The 20,681-nt window shown below is 57.2% G+C and overlaps 1 protein-coding gene across 2 annotated transcripts in view; it reads left to right on the top strand.

The window, feature by feature from the left end:
- The window catches only part of slc12a6 (solute carrier family 12 member 6), a 35,318-nt gene that overhangs the window by 9,563 nt on the left and 5,074 nt on the right, over positions 1-20,681 (top strand). Inside the window, exons 4-22 of one of the 2 annotated variants that reach the window (XM_088634221.1) lie at positions 108-236; positions 1,029-1,175; positions 1,273-1,327; positions 2,352-2,482; positions 2,965-3,206; positions 4,511-4,722; positions 6,345-6,509; positions 7,259-7,357; positions 7,720-7,777; positions 8,440-8,614; positions 11,006-11,124; positions 12,455-12,553; positions 12,818-12,937; positions 15,136-15,240; positions 15,350-15,518; positions 16,278-16,473; positions 17,709-17,878; positions 18,038-18,169; positions 19,971-20,105. In XM_088634221.1, coding sequence (XP_088490347.1) covers positions 108-236; positions 1,029-1,175; positions 1,273-1,327; positions 2,352-2,482; positions 2,965-3,206; positions 4,511-4,722; positions 6,345-6,509; positions 7,259-7,357; positions 7,720-7,777; positions 8,440-8,614; positions 11,006-11,124; positions 12,455-12,553; positions 12,818-12,937; positions 15,136-15,240; positions 15,350-15,518; positions 16,278-16,473; positions 17,709-17,878; positions 18,038-18,169; positions 19,971-20,105 — 2,658 coding nt within the window. The remainder of the gene's footprint in view (positions 1-107; positions 237-1,028; positions 1,176-1,272; positions 1,328-2,351; positions 2,483-2,964; positions 3,207-4,510; positions 4,723-6,344; positions 6,510-7,258; positions 7,358-7,719; positions 7,778-8,439; positions 8,615-11,005; positions 11,125-12,454; positions 12,554-12,817; positions 12,938-15,135; positions 15,241-15,349; positions 15,519-16,277; positions 16,474-17,708; positions 17,879-18,037; positions 18,170-19,970; positions 20,106-20,681) is intronic. The other variant, XM_088634222.1, reaches the window with a different exon arrangement.

Genomic DNA, 20,681 nt, shown 5'->3' on the forward strand with positions numbered 1-20,681 from the left:
CTGTCAGCTGTGAGCTGCATAGTGATATGGCTGCAAGTGTAATTGTTTCTGTCCTGCAGTGTCCAGTCAGCGTGTCTTTCTTGACCCCTCTCTGTCTGCCCGTGTAGGAGGAGATGGACACTCGGCCAAAGGTCTCCTCCCTCCTCAACCGATTGGCCAATTACACCAACTTGACCCAGGGCGCCAAGGAGCACGAGGAAGCAGAGAGCATCGGGGAGAAGAGGAAACCGAGCAAGGTACCGAGCCCCACTGTCGCTGCACACTGCCACACGCTGGCCGGAGCAGGGAACTGCACTGGGCTGCTGGTGCTGTTCTGGGTGCCTGAAGGTTGAATTGGCATCAAACTGGTAACCTTCTGGTATACCAAGTACCAGAGCCTACAGCTTGACCACTAGACCAGCTGGCCTCCTGGTACAACAGGGTCAGCACCTTGACCACCAGACCAGCTGGCCTCCTGGTACAACAGGGTCAGCACCTTGACCACCAGACCAGCTGGCCTCCTGGTACAACAGGGTCAGCACCTTGACCACCAGACCAGCTGGCCTCCCGGTACAACAGGGTCAGCACCTTGACCACCAGACCAGCTGGCCTCCCGGTACAACAGGGTCAGCACCTTGACCACCAGACCAGCTGGCCTCCCGGTACAACAGGGTCAGCACCTTGACCACCAGACCAGCTGGCCTCCCAGTACAACAGGGTCAGCACCTTGACCACCAGACCAGCTGGCCTCCTGGTACAACAGGGTCAGCACCTTGACCACCAGACCAGCTGGCCTCCTGGTACAACAGGGTCAGCACCTTGACCACCAGACCAGCTGGCCTCCCGGTACAACAGGGTCAGCACCTTGACCACCAGACCAGCTGGCCTCCCGGTACAACAGGGTCAGCACCTTGACCACCAGACCAGCTGGCCTCCTGGTAGAACTGGTGTCCTGCTCCTTGCTCCTGGTCCTTCCTTGCCTGTATCAGGCTGAGGGCTCTGTGCTGCTCTTGAGTTAAACTCTTGTCCTGTCTCTCTCTCTCTCTCAGTCTCCCCAGTTGGGCACCTTCATGGGGGTCTACCTGCCGTGCCTGCAGAACATTTTCGGGGTGATCCTGTTCCTGCGTCTGCCCTGGGTGGTCGGGACGGCCGGCATCCTGCAGGCCCTGTGCATCGTCTTCGTCTGCTGCTGCTGTGTCAGTGTGACCGGCCCGCCGCCAGAGCGACCCACACACACCCGATCTGTCCGGCGCACAGAGTGACCAGGCTTCTCCTTTCTCTTTGCCTTCGCAGACCATGCTGACGGCTATTTCAATGAGTGCCATCGCCACGAATGGAGTTGTGCCAGGTGTGTCTCTCTCTCAGTGCAGTGTTAATGTACTGGAGTGTCCAGTCAGTCAGTGTGTCTGTATGAACCCCTCTCTCTCAGTGCAGTGTTAATGTACTGGAGTGTCCAGTCAGTGTGTCTGTATGAACCCCTCTCTCTCAGTGCAGTGTTAATGTACTGGAGTGTCCAGTCAGTCAGTGTGTCTGTATGAACCCCTCTCTCTCAGTGCAGTGTTAATGTACTGGAGTGTCCAGTCAGTCAGTGTGTCTGTATGAACCCCTCTCTCTCAGTGCAGTGTTAATGTACTGGAGTGTCCAGTCAGTCAGTGTGTCTGTATGAACCCCTCTCTCTCAGTGCAGTGTTAATGTACTGGACAGTCCAGTCAGTCAGTGTGTCTGTATGAACCCCTCTCTCTCAGTGCAGTGTTAATGTACTGGAGTGTCCAGTCAGTCAGTGTGTCTGTATGAACCCCTCTCTCTCAGTGCAGTGTTAATGTACTGGAGTGTCCAGTCAGTCAGTGTGTCTGTATGAACCCCTCTCTCTCAGTGCAGTGTTAATGTACTGGAGTGTCCAGTCAGTCAGTGTGTCTGTATGAACCCCTCTCTCTCAGTGCAGTGTTAATGTACTGGAGTGTCCAGTCAGTCAGTGTGTCTGTATGAACCCCTCTCTCTCAGTGCAGTGTTAATGTACTGGAGTGTCCAGTCAGTGTGTCTGTATGAACCCCTCTCTCTCAGTGCAGTGTTAATGTACTGGAGTGTCCAGTCAGTGTGTCTGTATGAACCCCTCTCTCTCAGTGCAGTGTTAATGTACTGGAGTGTCCAGTCAGTCAGTGTGTCTGTATGAACCCCTCTCTCTCAGTGCAGTGTTAATGTACTGGAGTGTCCAGTCAGTCAATGTGTCTGTATGAACCCCACTCTCTCAGTGCAGTGTTAATGTACTGGAGTGTCCAGTCAGTCAGTGTGTCTGTATGAACCCCTCTCTCTCAGTGCAGTGTTAATGTACTGGAGTGTCCAGTCAGTCAATGTGTCTGTATTTACCTCTCTAGCTGGAGGGTCCTACTTCATGATCTCTCGTTCTCTGGGTCCGGAGTTTGGGGGAGCTGTGGGACTGTGCTTCTACCTGGGGACGACCTTTGCTGGTGCCATGTATATCCTGGGAGCCATTGAGATCTTCCTGGTAGGTGCCTGCTCTCGTCACTGCTGTCCGTGCGACCGAAGGGGGGATTCTGGGATGGGACTGGATCGTGTGTTGACAGTTCTTGTCTGTCTCAGCAGAGTTTACTACAGTGACGTACAGTCACGTCGCTGTCCGCTTTTCCTTTAGCGGGCTGTGTATAACCTGTTCTTGTGGGCGGGGAGGCCCGGCTGTCTACCTCTCCTGATTGGCCGGGCTGCGCCCCTCGAGCCCCCTCTCCTGATTGGCCGGTGGCTGGGCTGCGCCCCTCGAGCCCCCTCTCCTGATTGGCCGGTGGCCGGGCCGCACCCCAGGAGCCCCCTCTCCTGATTGGCCGGGCCGCACTCCTCGAGCCTCATCTCCTGATTGGCCGGGCCGCGCCCCTCGAGCCTGTTCTTCGTTAGAGAGACCCATCCTGTGCTGCGTGGTGAAGAGGGTTCCCTCTGTCTCCCAGCGTCCCCATTAACCCCCTCTGTGTCTCTCAGATGTACATCTCGCCCTCGGCAGCCATATTCCAGGGGCAGGACGAGGCCAGCCAGGGCGTGGCCATGCTGAACAACATGCGTGTGTACGGCTCCATCTTCCTGCTGCTCATGTCCCTGCTGGTCTTCGTGGGCGTCAAGTACGTCAACAAGCTGGCCTCCGTGTTCCTGGCCTGCGTCATCCTGTCGGTCCTGTCCATCTACACCGGCGCCTTCGTTTCCGCCTTCCAGCCTCCCAGCTTCCCGTAAGCCCTCGGCCCGTCTCGCTGCCTGTCTCACTGTCTGCCTGTCTATCTCTCTCTGAGTCTCTGAGTGTGTGTGTGTATTAACCTCTCTCTCAGGGTGTGTGTGTGTATTAACCCCTCTCTCTCTCAGGGTGGGTGTGTATTAACCTCTCTCTCTCTCAGGATGTGTGTGGGTGTATTAACCCCTCTCTCTCTCAGGGTGGGTGTATATTAACCTCTCTCTCTCTCAGGGTGGGTGTATATTAACCTCTCTCTCTCTCAGGGTGTGTGGGTGTATTAACCCCCCTCTATCTCTCTCAGGGTGGGTGTGTATTAACCTCTCTCTCAGGGTGGGTGTGTATTAACCTCTCTCTCAGGGTGTGTGGGTGTATTAACCCCTCTCTCTCTCTCAGGATGTGTGTGTGTGTGTATTAACCCCTCTCTCTCTCTCTCAGGATGTGTGTGTGTGTGTGTATTAACCCCTCTCTCTCTCAGGATGTGTGTGTATTAACCCCTCTCTCTCAGGATGCGTGTGGGTGTATTAACCTCTCTCTCTCTCAGGGTGTGTGGGTGTATTAACCCCCCTCTATCTCTCTCAGGGTGGGTGTATATTAACCTCTCTCTCTCTCAGGGTGGGTGTATATTAACCTCTCTCTCTCTCAGGGTGTGTGGGTGTATTAACCCCCCTCTATCTCTCTCAGGGTGGGTGTGTATTAACCTCTCTCTCAGGGTGGGTGTGTATTAACCTCTCTCTCAGGGTGTGTGGGTGTATTAACCCCTCTCTCTCTCTCAGGATGTGTGTGTGTGTGTGTGTATTAACCCCTCTCTCTCTCTCTCAGGATGTGTGTGTGTGTGTGTATTAACCCCTCTCTCTCAGGATGCGTGTGGGTGTATTAACCTCTCTCTCTCTCAGGGTGTGTGTGTGTGTGTATTAACCCCTCTCTCTCTCTCTCAGGATGTGTGTGTGTGTGTGTATTAACCCCTCTCTCTCTCAGGATGTGTGTGTATTAACCCCTCTCTCTCAGGATGCGTGTGGGTGTATTAACCTCTCTCTCTCTCAGGGTGTGTGGGTGTATTAACCCCCCTCTATCTCTCTCAGGGTGGGTGTGTATTAACCTCTCTCTCTCTCAGGGTGTGTGGGTGTATTAACCTCTCTCTCTCTCAGGATGTGTGTGTGTGTGTGTGTGTATTAACCCCTCTCTCTCAGGATGCGTGTGGGTGTATTAACCCCTCTCTCTCTCAGGGTGTGCGGGTGGGTGTATTAACCCCTCTCTCTCTCAGGGTGTGCGGGTGGGTGTATTAATGCCCGTCTCTCTCTCTCTCAGGGTGTGCATGCTGGGTAACCGCACGCTGTTGCGCCAGAGGTTCGACGAGTGCAGCAAGACGGCGGTGCGCGAGAACGTGACCGTGCCCACGCGCCTCTGGGGGCTGTTCTGCAGCGCGGAGGAGCTCAACGCCACCTGTGACGAGTACTTCAGGCTCAGCAACGTCACCGAGATCCAGGGCATCCCGGGCCTGAGCAGCGGCGTCATCGCCGGTACGCCGCCGAGGGGGCGCGGGGTCACGCTGAGATCAGGGGTGGCGGGGACTGTGGCGCCCGGCTGGGACGTGGCCCGGACCCGCCCCGCGGGGGGCAGTGTCTTGTCAGAGCGCCTCTGAGCAGGTAGGTCCCGTCGGAGGTCGGGTGTCATGGAGACAGCCACCGTGAGGTGGACCTTTGTGGACACCAGATGGGTCACGAGAAGACAAAGCCATTCTGTCCACCTGACTGGCTGGTTGATATGATGATCTATGACGTCGAACAACGTGGCTGGGCAGCTTGTTCCCCACCCCCACTACCCTCTGTGTAAAGAAGAGCCTCCTGTCCTGACTGGAGGAGCTCACCCAGCTGTGTCTGGAGAGGAGCCAGGGTACCGGCTTCAACAACATGGCCGGGCAGCTTGTTCCCCACCCCCACCACCCTCTGTGTACAGAAGAGCCTCCTGTCCTGACTGGAGGGTCTCACCCAGCTGTGTCTGGAGAGAAGCCAGGGTATCGGCTTCAACAACAGGGCTGGGCAGCTTGTTCCCCACCTCCACCGCCCTCTGTGTACAGAAGAGCCTCCGGCTCTCAGTTCTAACCACACTTCTGGGGTTTGCCCCCGTGTGCTCTGGGTGGTGTTTAGCTCTTTACCGTGGCTGCCAGTGGGGTTGCATTGTCAGGCAGCAGGAGGTGATGGGGAGAGGACACTGCCCCCCAGGGGCAGGGCAGGGGCCGGGGGCAGGGGCGGGGGCCGGGGGCGGGGGCAGGGCCAGGGCCAGGGCCAGGGCCAGGGCCAGGGGGAGAACCAGGGCCAGGGCCAGGGCCAGGGCCAGGGCCAGGGTGCAGGGGCAGAGCCAGGGCCAGGGCCAGGGCCAGGGCCAGGGGGAGAACCAGGGCCAGGGCCAGGGCCAGGGCCAGGGTGCAGGGGCAGAGCCAGGGCCAGGGCCAGAACCAGGGCCAGGGGCAGGGGCAGATCCAGGGCCAGGGGCAGAACCAGGGCCAGGGGCAGGGGCCGGGGCAGGGGCAGGGCCGGGGCCGGGGCCGGGGCCGGGGCAGGGGGCAGGGGGCAGGGGGCAGGGGCAGGGCCAGGGGCAGAACTAGAACTAGAACTAGAACTAGAACTAGAACTAGAACTAGAACCAGGGCCAGGGCCAGGGGCAGAACCAGGGCCAGGGGCAGGGCCAGGGCCAGGGCCAGAACCAGGGCCAGGGGCAGGGGCAGGGCCGGGGCCGGGGCCGGGGCCGGGGCAGGGGCAGTGGCAGGGCCAGGGCCAGGGGCAGGGGGCAGGGGCAGGGCCAGGGGCAGGGCCAGGGGCAGGGCCAGAACCAGGGCCAGGGCCAGGGGCAGGGCCAGGGGCAGGGGCAGAACCAGGGCCAGGGCCAGGGCCAGGGCCAGGGGCAGAACCAGGGCCAGGGCCAGGGGCAGGGCCAGGGGCAGGGGCAGAACCAGGGCCAGGGGCAGGGGCCAGGGGCAGGGGCCAGGGGCAGGGGCAGGGGCTGCTGTGGCGGCTGTCAGGCCAGCGTGCTCCTGACAGGGCGGGAGTACACCCGGGGAAGAGATCTGGAATTGTGTTGGTAGAAATGAGTGGGAGCCCTGCCGGTCGCTCTCCCTGAACACCTCCTCTGCTCCTCTCTCCAGAGAACGTGTGGAGCGCCTATCTCGGCAAGGGCGAGGTCATCGAGAAGCCCTCGCTCCCCTCTCCCGACGTGCTGGCACAGCCGTCCAGCCGGATGTCCTACATCTTCGCTGACATCACTACTTCCTTCACCTTGTTGGTGGGGATCTTCTTCCCCTCTGTGACAGGTAGTGTCTCTCAGATAGTGTCCAGTCAGTCAGTGTGTCTGTATGAACCCCTCTCTCTCAGGGCAGTGTTCATGTACTGGAGTGTCCAGTCAGTGTGTCTGTATGAACCCCTCTCTCTCAGTGCAGTGTTAATGTACTGGAGTGTCCAGTCAGTCAGTGTGTCTGTATGAACCCCTCTCTCTCAGTGCAGTGTTAATGTACTGGAGTGTCCAGTCAGTCAGTGTGTCTGTATGAACCCCTCTCTCTCAGTGCAGTGTTAATGTACTGGAGTGTCCAGTCAGTGTGTCTGTATGAACCCCTCTCTCTCAGTGCAGTGTTAATGTACTGGAGTGTCCAGTCAGTCAGTGTGTCTGTATGAACCCCTCTCTCTCAGTGCAGTGTTAATGTACTGGAGTGTCCAGTCAGTCAGTGTGTCTGTATGAACCCCTCTCTCTCAGTGCAGTGTTCATGTACTGGAGTGTCCAGTCAGTCAGTGTGTCTGTATGAACCCCTCTCTCTCAGTGCAGTGTTAATGTACTGGAGTGTCCAGTCAGTCAGTGTGTCTGTATGAACCCCTCTCTCTCAGTGCAGTGTTAATGTACTGGAGTGTCCAGTCAGTCAGTGTGTCTGTATGAACCCCTCTCTCTCAGTGCAGTGTTAATGTACTGGAGTGTCCAGTCAGTCAGTGTGTCTGTATGAACCCCTCTCTCTCAGTGCAGTGTTAATGTACTGGAGTGTCCAGTCAGTCAGTGTCTCTCTCTTGGACTCAGGGATCATGGCTGGCTCCAATCGCTCAGGTGACCTGAAGGACGCTCAGAGATCCATTCCGATCGGGACCATCCTGGCCATCCTCACCACGTCCCTCGTCTGTATCCTTCCTGGCTCGGCGCCAGTCCCTCCGTGCTTGTCCAGTGGGGTTCTGGCGTGACCGCAGTCAGTGTGTGTGCGGTCCGCAGTGCCCGTGGAGTGTGTGAGGCTCGTGCTGGTGCAGGGGGGCGCTGTGCTCAGGGCAAAGCTGTGCTCAAGTTCTGTGTTCGAGCGGCGATGTGTTTAGGCGCTGTGTTCAGGGAGAAGCTGTGCTCAAGTGCTGTGTTCAGGGGGCACGCTGTGTTTAAGTACTTTGTTTAGGGGGGGCGCTGTGTTCAGGGGAGATGCTCTGTTTAGGTGCTGTGTTCAGGGGGTGCGCTGTGTTTAGACGCTGTGCTGTTGTTGTCCTGAGCCCTGCTGTCAGACCTCAGTAACGTGGTCCTGTTCGGCGCCTGCATCGAGGGCGTTGTGCTGAGAGACAAGTGAGTCTGTCTCTGTGTTCTCACCGGTCTCTCTCTCTCCCCCTGTATCTGTGTTCTCACCTGCTTGTCTCTCGGTCTTTCTCTCCCCCTGTCTCTGTGTTCTCACCTCTCTCCCCCGTCTCTCTGTTCTCACCTGCCTGTCTCTCTCTCTCTCCCTGTCTCTGTGTTCTCACCTGCCTGTCTCTCTCTCTCCCCCTGTCTCTGTGTTCTCACCTGCCTGTCTCAATTCAATTCAATTCAAGGTGCTTTATTAGCATGACCGATAGGTACAATCAGTGTTGCCAAAGCTGTCTCTCTCTCTCCCCCTGTCTCTGTGTTCTCACCTGCCTGTCTCTCTCTCTCCCCGTCTCTGTGTTCTCACCTGCCTCTCTCTCTCTCCCCCTGTCTCTGTGTTCTCACCTGCCTGTCTCTCTCTCCCTCTCCCCCCCCCCCGTCTCTCTGTTCTCACCTGTCTGTCTGTCTGTCTGTCTGTCTCTCTCTCTCTCTCCCCTGTCTCTGTGTTCTCACCTGTCTGTCTGTCTGTCTGTCTCTAAGGCCCTCTGCTTCACTGCCCCTGCTGTCTTGCTGTCTCGCTGTTGTTGCCCTTGTTGACCCTCTCCCCTGTCTCCTGTGGGCCTCTCTGCTCAGAGAGACCTGACTCTGTTGCCCGTGTCGACCCTCAGGTTCGGCGACTCTGTCCAGGGGAACCTGGTTGTGGGGACCCTGTCCTGGCCGTCCCCTTGGGTGATCGTGATCGGCTCCTTCTTCTCCACCTGCGGCGCTGGGCTGCAGTCCCTGACCGGGGCTCCCCGCCTGCTGCAGGCCATCGCCAAGGACAACATCATCCCCTTCCTGCGGGTGCGTGTCCGTCTCCCTCCCGCAGTCGACATCATCCATCACTGTCACTCCCACACTCCACACCATCCCCTCCCCGAGAGCGTCTCCCCATCACTGTCACTCCCACACTCCACACCATCCCCTCCCTGAGAGCGTCTCCCCATCACTCCCACACTCCACACCATCCCCTCCCTGAGAGCGTCTCCCCATCACTGTCACTCCCACACTCCACACCATCCCCTCCCCGAGAGCGTCTCCCCATCACTGTCACTCCCACACTCCACACCATCCCCTCCCCGAGAGCGTCTCCCTCACTGTCACTCCCACACTCCACACCATCCCCTCCCCGAGAGCGTCTCCCCATCACTGTCACTCCCACACTCCACACCATCCCCTCCCTGAGAGCGTCTCCCCATCACTGTCACTCCCACACTCCACACCATCCCCTCCCCGAGAGCGTCTCCCCATCACTGTCACTCCCAGACTCCACACCATCCCCTCCCCGAGAGCGTCTCCCCATCACTGTCACTCCCACACTCCACACCACCCCCTCCCCGAGAGCGTCTCCCTCACTGTCACTCCCACACTCCACACCATCCCCTCCCCGAGAGCGTCTCCCCATCACTGTCGCTCCCACACTCCACACCATCCCCTCCCCGAGAGCGTCTCCCTATCACTGTCGCTCCCACACTCCACACCATCCCCTCCCCGAGAGCGTCTCCCCATCACTGTCACTCCCACACTCCACACCATCCCCTCCCCGAGAGCGTCTCCCCATCACTCCCACACTCCACACCATCCCCTCCCTGAGAGCGTCTCCCCATCACTGTCACTCCCACACTCCACACCATCCCCTCCCTGAGAGCGTCTCCCCATCACTGTCACTCCCACACTCCACACCATCCCCTCCCCGAGAGCGTCTCCCTCACTGTCACTCCCACACTCCACACCATCCCCTCCCCGAGAGCGTCTCCCTCACTGTCACTCCCACACTCCACACCATCCCCTCCCCGAGAGCGTCTCCCTCACTGTCACTCCCACACTCCACACCATCCCCTCCCCGAGAGCGTCTCCCTCACTGTCACTCCCACACTCCACACCATCCCCTCCCTGAGAGCGTCTCCCCATCACTGTCACTCCCACACTCCACACCATCCCCTCCCCGAGAGCGTCTCCCTCACTGTCACTCCCACACTCCACACCATCCCCTCCCCGAGAGCGTCTCCCTCACTGTCACTCCCACACTCCACACCATCCCCTCCCCGAGAGCGTCTCCCCATCACTCCCACACTCCACACCATCCCCTCCCCGAGAGCGTCTCCCCATCACTGTCACTCCCACACTCCACACCATCCCCTCCCTGAGAGCGTCTCCCTATCACTGTCACTCCCACACTCCACACCATCCCCTCCCTGAGAGCGTCTCCCTATCACTATCACTCCCACACTCCACACCATCCCCTCCCTGAGAGCGTCTCCCCATCACTCCCACACTCCACACCATCCCCTCCCCGAGAGCGTCTCCCCATCACTATCACTCCCACACTCCACACCATCCCCTCCCCGAGAGCGTCTCCCCATCACTGTCACTCCCACACTCCACACCATCCCCTCCCTGAGAGCGTCTCCCTATCACTATCACTCCCACACTCCACACCATCCCCTCCCCGAGAGCGTCTCCCCATCACTCCCACACTCCACACCATCCCCTCCCCGAGAGCGTCTCCCTCACTGTCACTCCCACAATCCACACCATCCCCTCCCCGAGAGCGTCTCCCAATCATTCCCACACTCCACACCATCCCCTCCCCGAGAGCGTCTCCCTATCACTGTCACTCCCACACTCCACACCATCCCCTCCCCGAGAGCGTCTCCCCATCACTGTCACTCCCACACTCCACACCATCCCCTCCCCGAGAGCGTCTCCCCATCACTGTCACTCCCACACTCCACACCATCCCCTCCCCGAGAGCGTCTCCCCATCACTGTCACTCCCACACTCCACACCACCCCCTCCCCGAGAGCGTCTCCCAATCATTCCCACACTCCACACCATCCCCTCCCTGAGAGCGTCTCCCAATCATTCCCACACTCCACACCATCCCCTCCCTGAGAGCGTCTCCCAATCATTCCCACACTCCACACCATCCCCTCCCTGAGAGTGTCTCCCCATCACTGTCACTCCCACAATCCACACCATCCCCTCCCCGAGAGCGTCTCCCCATCACTGTCACTCCCACACTCCACACCATCCCCTCCCTGAGAGCGTCTCCCAATCATTCCCACACTCCACACCATCCCCTCCCTGAGAGCGTCTCCCCATCACTGTTGCTCCCACAGTCGGACCAGTGGAGTGGTCACTGCCCCCGATGACGGGCTCTGACTCTCTGCTGCCCGTGTGTCCGGCTCACAGGTGTTTGGCCACGGGAAGGCCAACGGGGAGCCCACCTGGGCCCTGCTGCTGACCGCCCTGATCGCAGAGCTGGGCATCCTGATCGCCTCTCTGGACCTGGTGGCCCCCATTCTGTCCATGTGAGTCACTGAGGACAGTGTGTACTCTGTCCATATGAACCCCTCTCTCTCAGTGCAGTGTTAATGTACTGGAGTGTCCAGTCAGTGTGTCTGTATGAACCCCTCTCTCTCAGTGCAGTGTTAATGTACTGGAGTGTCCAGTCAGTCAGTGTGTCTGTATGAACCCCTCTCTCTCAGTGCAGTGTTAATGTACTGGAGTGTCCAGTCAGTCAGTGTGTCTGTATGAACCCCTCTCTCTCAGTGCAGTGTTAATGTACTGGAGTGTCCAGTCAGTCAGTGTGTCTGTATGAACCCCTCTCTCTCAGTGCAGTGTTAATGTACTGGAGTGTCCAGTCAGTCAGTGTGTCTGTATGAACCCCTCTCTCTCAGTGCAGTGTTAATGTACTGGAGTGTCCAGTCAGTCAGTGTGTCTGTATGAACCCCTCTCTCTCAGTGCAGTGTTAATGTACTGGAGTGTCCAGTCAGTCAGTGTGTCTGTATGAACCCCTCTCTCTCAGTGCAGTGTTAATGTACTGGAGTGTCCAGTCAGTCAGTGTGTCTGTATGAACCCCTCTCTCTCAGTGCAGTGTTAATGTACTGGAGTGTCCAGTCAGTCAGTGTGTCTGTATGAACCCCTCTCTCTCAGTGCAGTGTTAATGTACTGGAGTGTCCAGTCAGTGTGTCTGTATGAACCCCTCTCTCTCAGTGCAGTGTTAATGTACTGGAGTGTCCAGTCAGTCAGTGTGTCTGTATGAACCCCTCTCTCTCAGTGCAGTGTTAATGTACTGGAGTGTCCAGTCAGTCAGGGTGTCTGTATGAACCCCTCTCTCTCAGTGCAGTGTTAATGTACTGGAGTGTCCAGTCAGTCAGTGTGTCTGTATGAACCCCTCTCTCTCAGTGCAGTGTTAATGTACTGGAGTGTCCAGTCAGTCAGTGTGTCTGTATGAACCCCTCTCTCTCAGTGCAGTGTTAATGTACTGGAGTGTCCAGTCAGTCAGTGTGTCTGTATGAACCCCTCTCTCTCAGTGCAGTGTTAATGTACTGGAGTGTCCAGTCAGTCAGTGTGTCTGTATGAACCCCTCTCTCTCAGTGCAGTGTTAATGTACTGGAGTGTCCAGTCAGTCAGTGTGTCTGTATTAACCCCTCTCTCTCAGTGCAGTGTTAATGTACTGGAGTGTTCAGTCAGTCAGTGTGTCTGTATGAACCCCTCTCTCTCAGTGCAGTGTTAATGTACTGGAGTGTCCAGTCAGTCAGTGTGTCTGTATGAACCCCTCTCTCTCAGTGCAGTGTTAATGTACTGGAGTGTCCAGTCAGTCAGTGTGTCTGTATGAACCCCCCTCTCTCTCTGCAGGTTCTTCCTCATGTGTTATCTCTTTGTCAATCTGGCCTGTGCTGTTCAGACTCTGTTGAGGACGCCGAACTGGAGGCCCAGATTCTCCTACTATCACTGGTACGCCACCCGCATGCTACACACCCTCTCACACTCTCACCTTCTCTGACACTCTTACACACTCACACTCCTTCACACAGCCTCAGTCTCTCTGACACTCCCTCTCTCACGCCGTCATGAAGTGTCGCTCGTGTGTCTCACCAGAGGAGTGCTAGTCTCAGTGTGCAGCAGGTCGTGCAGCAGGCTGGGATCTGCCTGCCTGTCTGCCGCTGTGCGGCCCCCTGCCTCTCCGTACTGCCTGTCTGTCTCTCCTGTCTGTCCCAGGACCTTGTCCTTCCTGGGGATGAGCATCTGTCTGGCCCTGATGTTCATCTCCTCCTGGTACTACGCCATCTTCGCCATGGTGATCGCCGGCATGATCTACAAGTACATCGAGTACCACGGGTAGGTAACCGCGGCAACCAACTGGCCCTCCAGGACAGCCCTGCTGCAGACACACTGACCCCTCCAGGACCGGGACTGGACAGCCCCGCTGCAGACACACACACTGACCCCTCCAGGACCGGGACTGGACAGCCCTGTTGCAGACACACACACTGACTGACCCCTCCAGGACCAGGACTGGACAGCCCTGCTGCAGACACACTGACCCCTCCAGGACCGGGACTGGACAGCCCTGCAGCAGACACACACACTGACTGACCCCTCCAGGACTGGGACTGGACAGCCCTGCTGCAGACACACACACTGACCCCTCCAGGACCGGGACTGGACAGCCCTGCTGCAGACACACACACTGACCCCTCCAGGACCAGGACTGGACAGCCCTGCTGCAGACACACTGACTGACCCCTCCAGGACTGGACAGCCCTGCAGCAGACACACACACTGACTGACCCCTCCAGGACTGGGACTGGACAGCCCTGCTGCAGACACACTCACTGACCCCTCCAGGACCGGGACTGGACAGCCCTGCAGCAGACACACACACTGACCCCTCCAGGACCGGGACTGGACAGCCCTGCTGCAGACACACACACTGACTGACCCCTCCAGGACCGGGACTGGACAGCCCTGCTGCAGACACACACACTGACTGACCCCTCCAGGACAGGGACTGGACAGCCCTGCTGCAGACACACACACTGACTGACCCCTCCAGGACAGGGACTGGACAGCCCTGCTGCAGACACACACACTGACCCCTCCAGGACTGGGACTGGACAGCCCTGCTGCAGACACACACACACTGATCCCTCCAGGACCAGGACTGGACAGCCCTGCTGCAGATACACACACACTGACCCCTCCAGGACTGGGACTGGACAGCCCTGCTGCAGACACACACACTGACTGACCCCTCCAGGACCGGGACTGGACAGCCCTGCTGCAGACACACACACTGACCCCTCCAGGACCAGGACTGGACAGCCCTGCTGCAGACACACACACTGACCCCTCCAGGACTGGGACTGGACAGCCCTGCTGCAGACACACTGACTGACTCCTCCAGGACCAGGACTGGACAGCCCTGCTGCAGACACACTGACTGACCCCTCCAGGACTGGGACTGGACAGCCCTGCTGCAGACACACACACTGACTCCTCCAGGACCAGGACTGGACAGCCCTGCTGCAGACACACACACTGACCCCTCCAGGACTGGGACTGGACAGCCCTGCTGCAGACACACTGACTGACCCCTCCAGGACAGTGACTGGACAGCCCTGCTGCAGACACACACACTGACCCCTCCAGGACTGGGACTGGACAGCCCTGCTGCAGACACACACACACTGACCCCTCCAGGACCAGGACTGGACAGCCCTGCTGCAGATACACACACACTGACCCCTCCAGGACTGGGACTGGACAGCCCTGCTGCAGACACACACACTGACCCCTCCAGGACCAGGACTGGACAGCCCTGCTGCAGACACACTGACTGAACCCTCCAGGACTGGGACTGGACAGCCCTGCAGCAGACACACACACTGACCCCTCCAGGACCAGGACTGGACAGCCCTGCTGCAGACACACTGACTGACCCCTCCAGGACAGTGACTGGACAGCCCTGCTGCAGACACACACACTGACCCCTCCAGGACTGGGACTGGACAGCCCTGCTGCAGACACACACACACTGACCCCTCCAGGACCAGGACTGGACAGCCCTGCTGCAGATACACACACACTGACCCCTCCAGGACTGGGACTGGACAGCCCTGCTGCAGATACACACACACTGACCCCTCCAGGACCGGGACTGGACAGCCCTGCTGCAGACACACACACTGACTGACCCCTCCAGGACCGGGACTGGACAGCCCTGCTGCAGACACACACACTGACCCCTCCAGGACTGGGACTGGACAGCCCTGCTGCAGACACACACACTGACCCCTCCAGGACCAGGACTGGACAGCCCTGCAGCAGACACACACACTGACCCCTCCAGGACTGGGACTGGACAGCCCTGCTGCAGACACACTGACTGACCCCTCCAGGACTGGGACTGGACAGCCCTGCTGCAGACACAAACACTGACCCCTCCAGGAGCGTGTGACTGTCTGTACTGGGGCTCCCCAGGTGCAGGACTGGGGACCCCTGGCCTCCATGAGGTGCTGTGCTTTGTGTTGCAGGGCAGAGAAGGAGTGGGGTGACGGGATCAGGGGGCTCTCTCTCAGCGCGGCCCGCTACGCCCTGCTCAGGCTAGAGGAGGGGTTGCCCCACACCAAGAACTGGAGGTACAGTGTGGACCTGTCTCTCTCAGCATGGACACTGCTGCTGTCTCACTGCTGCTCTCACTGACCTGCTGACTGATCTCTCTCGCTCTCTGTCTTGACTCTCTCTCAGACCCCAGCTGCTCGTGCTCCTGAAGCTGGATGAGGACCTGCACGTGAAGTCCCCTCGTCTGCTCACCCTGGCCTCTCAGCTCAAGGCCGGCAAGGGCCTGACCATCGTGGCCACCGTCGTCTCGGGCAACTTCCTGGACAGCTACGGCGAGGCGCTGGCGGCGGAGCAGGTCAGAGGTCACTCGCCACCCGCGCCTGGTTCTTCCTGGGCCTCACTTCCCCTTGCTCTGGGTGTCACCCTACGCTCTGTCAGTGTCTGTACCACCCCCCTCTCTGTCTGTCTCTCTGAGCCTGTGTCAGCTGATGGGGAAGGAGTACTCACCCCTGTCTGTCTGTCTCTCAGAGCCTGTGTCAGCTGATGGGGAAGGAGTACTCATCTCTCTCTCTGTCTGTCTCTCAGAGCCTGTGTCAGCTGATGGGGAAGGAGTACTCATCTCTCTCTCTGTCTGTCTCTCAGAGCCTGTGTCAGCTGATGGGGAAGGAGTACTCACCCCCCTCTCTGTCTGTCTGTCTGTCTCTCAGAGCCTGTGTCAGCTGATGGGGAAGGAGTACTCACCCCTGTCTGTCTCTCAGAGCCTGTGTCAGCTGATGGGGAAGGAGTACTCATCTCTCTCTCTGTCTGTCTCTCAGAGCCTGTGTCAGCTGATGGGGAAGGAGTACTCATCTCTCTCTCTGTCTGTCTCTCAGAGCCTGTGTCAGCTGATGGGGAAGGAGTACTCATCTCTCTCTCTGTCTGTCTCTCAGAGCCTGTGTCAGCTGATGGGGAAGGAGTACTCACCCCTGTCTGTCTGTCTGTCTCTCAGAGCCTGTGTCAGCTGATGGGGAAGGAGTACTCATCTCTCTCTCTCTCTCTGTCTGTCTGTCTCTCGGAGCCTGTGTCAGCTGATGGGGAAGGAGTACTCACCTCTCTCTCTCTCGCTCTCTCTCAGACGCTGCGTCAGCTGATGGATAAGGAGCGGGTGAAGGGCTTCTGCCAGTGCGTTGTGGCTCAGAAGGCCCGGGAGGGGATCTGCCACCTGATCCAGTCGTGCGGGCTGGGCGGGATGCGGCACAACACGGTGGTGATGGGCTGGCCCAGCGCCTGGAGGCAGAGCGAGGACCCGCGCTCCTGGAAGACCTTCATCCGTGAGTCTGGGGGCGGCAGGCGAGGAGGGGGAGAGAGAGAGAGGAGAGGGGCCTGGGTTTCATCTTTCCAGTGTGTGACTCACTGGAGTCTGTATTACTGACTAATAATCTCTTTTAGGATTTAATCACCTGTGTTAGTGAGTCTTAATCTCTCTGTGTGAGGAGTGTCTCTGGGTTCTGTATTAGGGCCTGTATTAATCTCGCTGTGTGTGGGGTGTCTCGGGTCTGTATTAATCTCTCTGTGTGAGGAGTGTCTCTGGGTTCTGTATTAGGGTCTGTATTAATCTCGCTGTGTGAGGAGTGTCTCTGGGGTCTGTATTAATCTCTCTGTGTGAGGAGTGTCTCTGGGGTCTATATTAGGGTCTGTATTAATCTCTCTGTGTGAGGAGTGTCTCTGGGGTCTGTATTAATCCCTCTGAGTGAGGAGTGTCTCTGGGGTCTATATTAGGGTCTGTATTAATCTCTCTGTGTGAGGAGTGTCTCTAGTGTCTGTATTAATCTCTCTGTGTGAGGAGTGTCTCTAGTGTCTGTATTAATCTCTCTGTGTGAGGAGTGTCTCTGGGGTCTGTATTAATCTCTGAGTGAGGAGTGTCTCTGGGTTCTGTATTAGAGTCTGTATTAATCTCTCTGTGTGAGGAGTGTCTCTGGGGTCTGTATTAGGGTCTGTATTAATCTCTGTGTGAGGAGTGTCTCTGGGGTCTGTATTAGGGTCTGTATTAATCTCTGTGTGAGGAGTGTCTCTGGGGTCTGTATTAATCTCTCTGTGTGAGGAGTGTCTCTAGGGTCTATATTAGGGTCTGTATTAATCTCTCTGTGTGAGGAGTGTCTCTGGGTTCTGTATTAGGGTCTGTATTAATCTCTCTGTGTGAGGAGTGTCTCTGGGGTCTGTATTAGGGTCTGTATTAATCTCTGAGTGAGGAGTGTCTCTGGGGTCTATATTAGGGTCTGTATTAATCTCTCTGTGTGAGGAGTGTCTCTAGTGTCTATATTAATCCCTCTGTGTGAGGAGTGTCTCTGGGGTCTGTATTAGGGTCTGTATTAATCTCTGTGTGAGGAGTGTCTCTGGGGTCTGTATTAGGGTCTGTATTAATCTCTGTGTGAGGATTGTTTCTGGGGTCTGTATTAGGATCCCTGTGTGTTAGTCTTTAGCTTGTCTGCAGTGATCTCGCCTGCTGTCCTCTCACGGCCCTCAGAGCTGTAGAAACGGACTCACCCGGCTCCCCCGTCTCTCACAGACACCGTCAGGGTGACCACGGCCGCCCACCTGGCCCTGCTGGTGCCCAAGAACATCTCCCTGTTCCCCAGCAACAGCGAGCCGTGCACCGAGGGCTCCATCGACGTGTGGTGGATCGTGCACGACGGGGGCATGCTCATGCTGCTGCCCTTCCTGCTGCGCCAGCACAAGGTCAGCGCCGCGCCCCCGCCCCCGCCCCCACCCGCCGCAGCTGTGCAGCTCCGCCAGGGGCCCAGTCACCTTCCTCATGTCCGGGACTGCTCCCGTCTTCCTCTCTCTCTCCCTCCTGCTCTCCGCCCCCCTGTCTCTCTCTCCCCTCCCTGACTCCAGGTGTGGAGGAAGTGCCGGATGCGGATCTTCACGGTGGCCCAGCTGGAGGACAACTCCATCCAGATGAAGAAGGACCTGGCCACCTTCCTGTACCACCTGCGCATCGAGGCCGAGGTGGAGGTGGTGGAGATGGTGAGGACCCTGGGAGAGGGGGACGAGCAACATCCTCCGTGTGCAGAGAAAAACACCTCACAGCGGGTGCAGGGCCGAATTAGGCCAGTACCCTCTATTGATCAACATACAGAAGAGAGACATCTAATGAGGGTTATTCCGTGCTGAAACATAGTGTTTTCTTTCTTCTCTTTTCAGCATGGAATAAACATATTACTCGTTCCTTTGCAGCCTAAGCATTGGCTACACCTAAAAAACAGCGACCAAAAGTCCTGCCACCACAAGGCCCTGCTGAGCCAAGAGCTGAGCCCAGAGAAGAGCCCCCTGAGCCAGCTGGTCCTGAGGCTCACTGACACCCGCCAGACAACACATACACACAGCACTGCCTGACCCACTCACACTCACACTCACACTCACACTCACACTCACACTCACACTCACACTCACACTCACACTGGGACACACAAACACAGAGAGAAGCCAAGAGCTGAGCCCAGAGAAGAGCCCCCTGAGCCAGCTGGTCCTGAGGCTCACTGACCTGAGCCACACCGACACTAACCAGCCTCAGGACAGCACTGCTAGAATCAAGCACATCACTGCACAGATCGACAGGAATATCTCACACACTGGGACACACATACACAACACTACCTCACCCACTGGGACACACACACAAACACGGCATAAATGCTACAGAACCCTAAACGGACAATACACACTAGCCGAACATTTGACCAAGATAAGAAACAACAAACAGAAACAGACCCTGACGAAGTACAGGCTCAGTGACCACAGCCTGGCCATAGAAACTGGACACAGACAGACCTGGCTGGTCAGAGAGGATAAACGTGCTTCCCTAAATTTACAAATCTAATCCTAGAATTCCCACACCTGCCAGAATCACAACGGGTCCCAATCCTCCTGGGAGAGGGAGAAGGGAACTCAGTTGAATTGGCAGCCCAGTATGTGATCTCCTGTCCCAGCCTGAGGAACAGACAGTGAGCCTGTCTCTCAATAATAATAATACAGTGTGTGATCTCCTGTCACAGCCTGAGGAACAGTGAGTCTGTCTCTCAATAATAATACAGTGTGTGATCTCCTGTCACAGCCTGAGGAACAGTGAGCCTGTCTCTCAATAATAATAATACAGTGTGTGATCTCCTGTCACAGCCTGAGGAACAGTGAGTCTGTCTCTCAATAATAATACAGTGTGTGATCTCCTGTCACAGCCTGAGGAACAGACAGTGAGCCTGTCCCTCAATAATAATAATACAGATTGTGATCTCCTGTCACAGCCTGAGGAACAGTGAGTCTGTCTCTCAATAATAATACAGTGTGTGATCTCCTGTCACAGCCTGAGGAACAGACAGTGAGCCTGTCTCTCAATAATAATAATACAGTGTGTGATCTCCTGTCACAGCCTGAGGAACAGACAGTGAGCCTGTCTCTCAATAATAATAATACAGTGTGTGATCTCCTGTCACAGCCTGAGGAACAGACAGTGAGCCTGTCTCTCAATAATAATAATACAGTGTGATCTCCTGTCACAGCCTGAGGAACAAACAATGAGCCTGTCTCTCAATAATGCTCCATATGTCTATAGGTAAATATCTTATGATTGTGGCTTTATTGTAAATGTCTGTAGGTTTTTGTTTTATGTTAGTTGTGTTTTGCTTTGGAAACACTGATCGTTTTCTAATCGGTCATGCCAGTAAAGCACCTTGAATTGAGTTGACTGGGAGGAAGATTGAGAGACTGGGAGAGATAGAAAGAGTGGGGGGGGTGGGGCACGCTCTCATTCTCCCCCTCCCATCCCTCCCAGCATGACAGCGACATCAGTGCGTACACCTACGAGCGGACCCTGATGATGGAGCAGCGGTGTCAGATGCTGCGCCAGATGCGGCTGTCGAAGTCCGACCGCGAGCGGGAGGTCTGTCTGCGTGTCCGCCCGGCGTCTGTGCGTCGGCCAGTACACCTCTCTTTGGGCCCGATTGGGGGTCTGTCTGTCTGTCTGTCTGTCTGTCTGTCTGTCTGTCTGTCTGTCTGTCTGTCTGTCTGTCTGTCTGTCTGTCTGACCCGTCTGTCTCTCTGTGTGCCTCTCAGTGGGTGTTGGCTCTGTTCACTATCGCCCGTCTGTCTCTCTGTGTGCCTCTCGGTGGGTGTTGGCTCTGTTCACTATCGCCCGTCTGTCTCTCTGTGTGCCTCTCGGTGGGTGTTGGCTCTGTTCACTATCGCCCGTCTGTCTCTCTGTGTGCCTCTCGGTGGGTGTCGGCTCTGTACAATATCACCCGTCTGTCTCTCTGTGTGCCTGTGTGTCTCTCGGTGGGTGTCGGCTCTGTACAATATCACCCGTCTGTCTCTGTGTGTCTCTCGGTGGGTGTCGGCTCTGTACAATATCACCTGTCTGTGTTTGTGCAGCGGGTTCGCTGGAGTTTCGATGATGTAAGTCTGTCTGTAGAGAGGAGCTGCAGTTTAGTGAGCAGTGAGCTGTGCTTGGTTAGAGCTTGAGCTAGCTGGTAGTACAGCCTACTCA

Source organism: Lepisosteus platostomus, chromosome 6 (assembly GCF_059453375.1).
Source record: "Lepisosteus platostomus isolate fLepPlt1 chromosome 6, fLepPlt1.hap1, whole genome shotgun sequence".
Taxonomy (NCBI): Eukaryota; Metazoa; Chordata; class Actinopteri; order Semionotiformes; family Lepisosteidae; genus Lepisosteus; species Lepisosteus platostomus.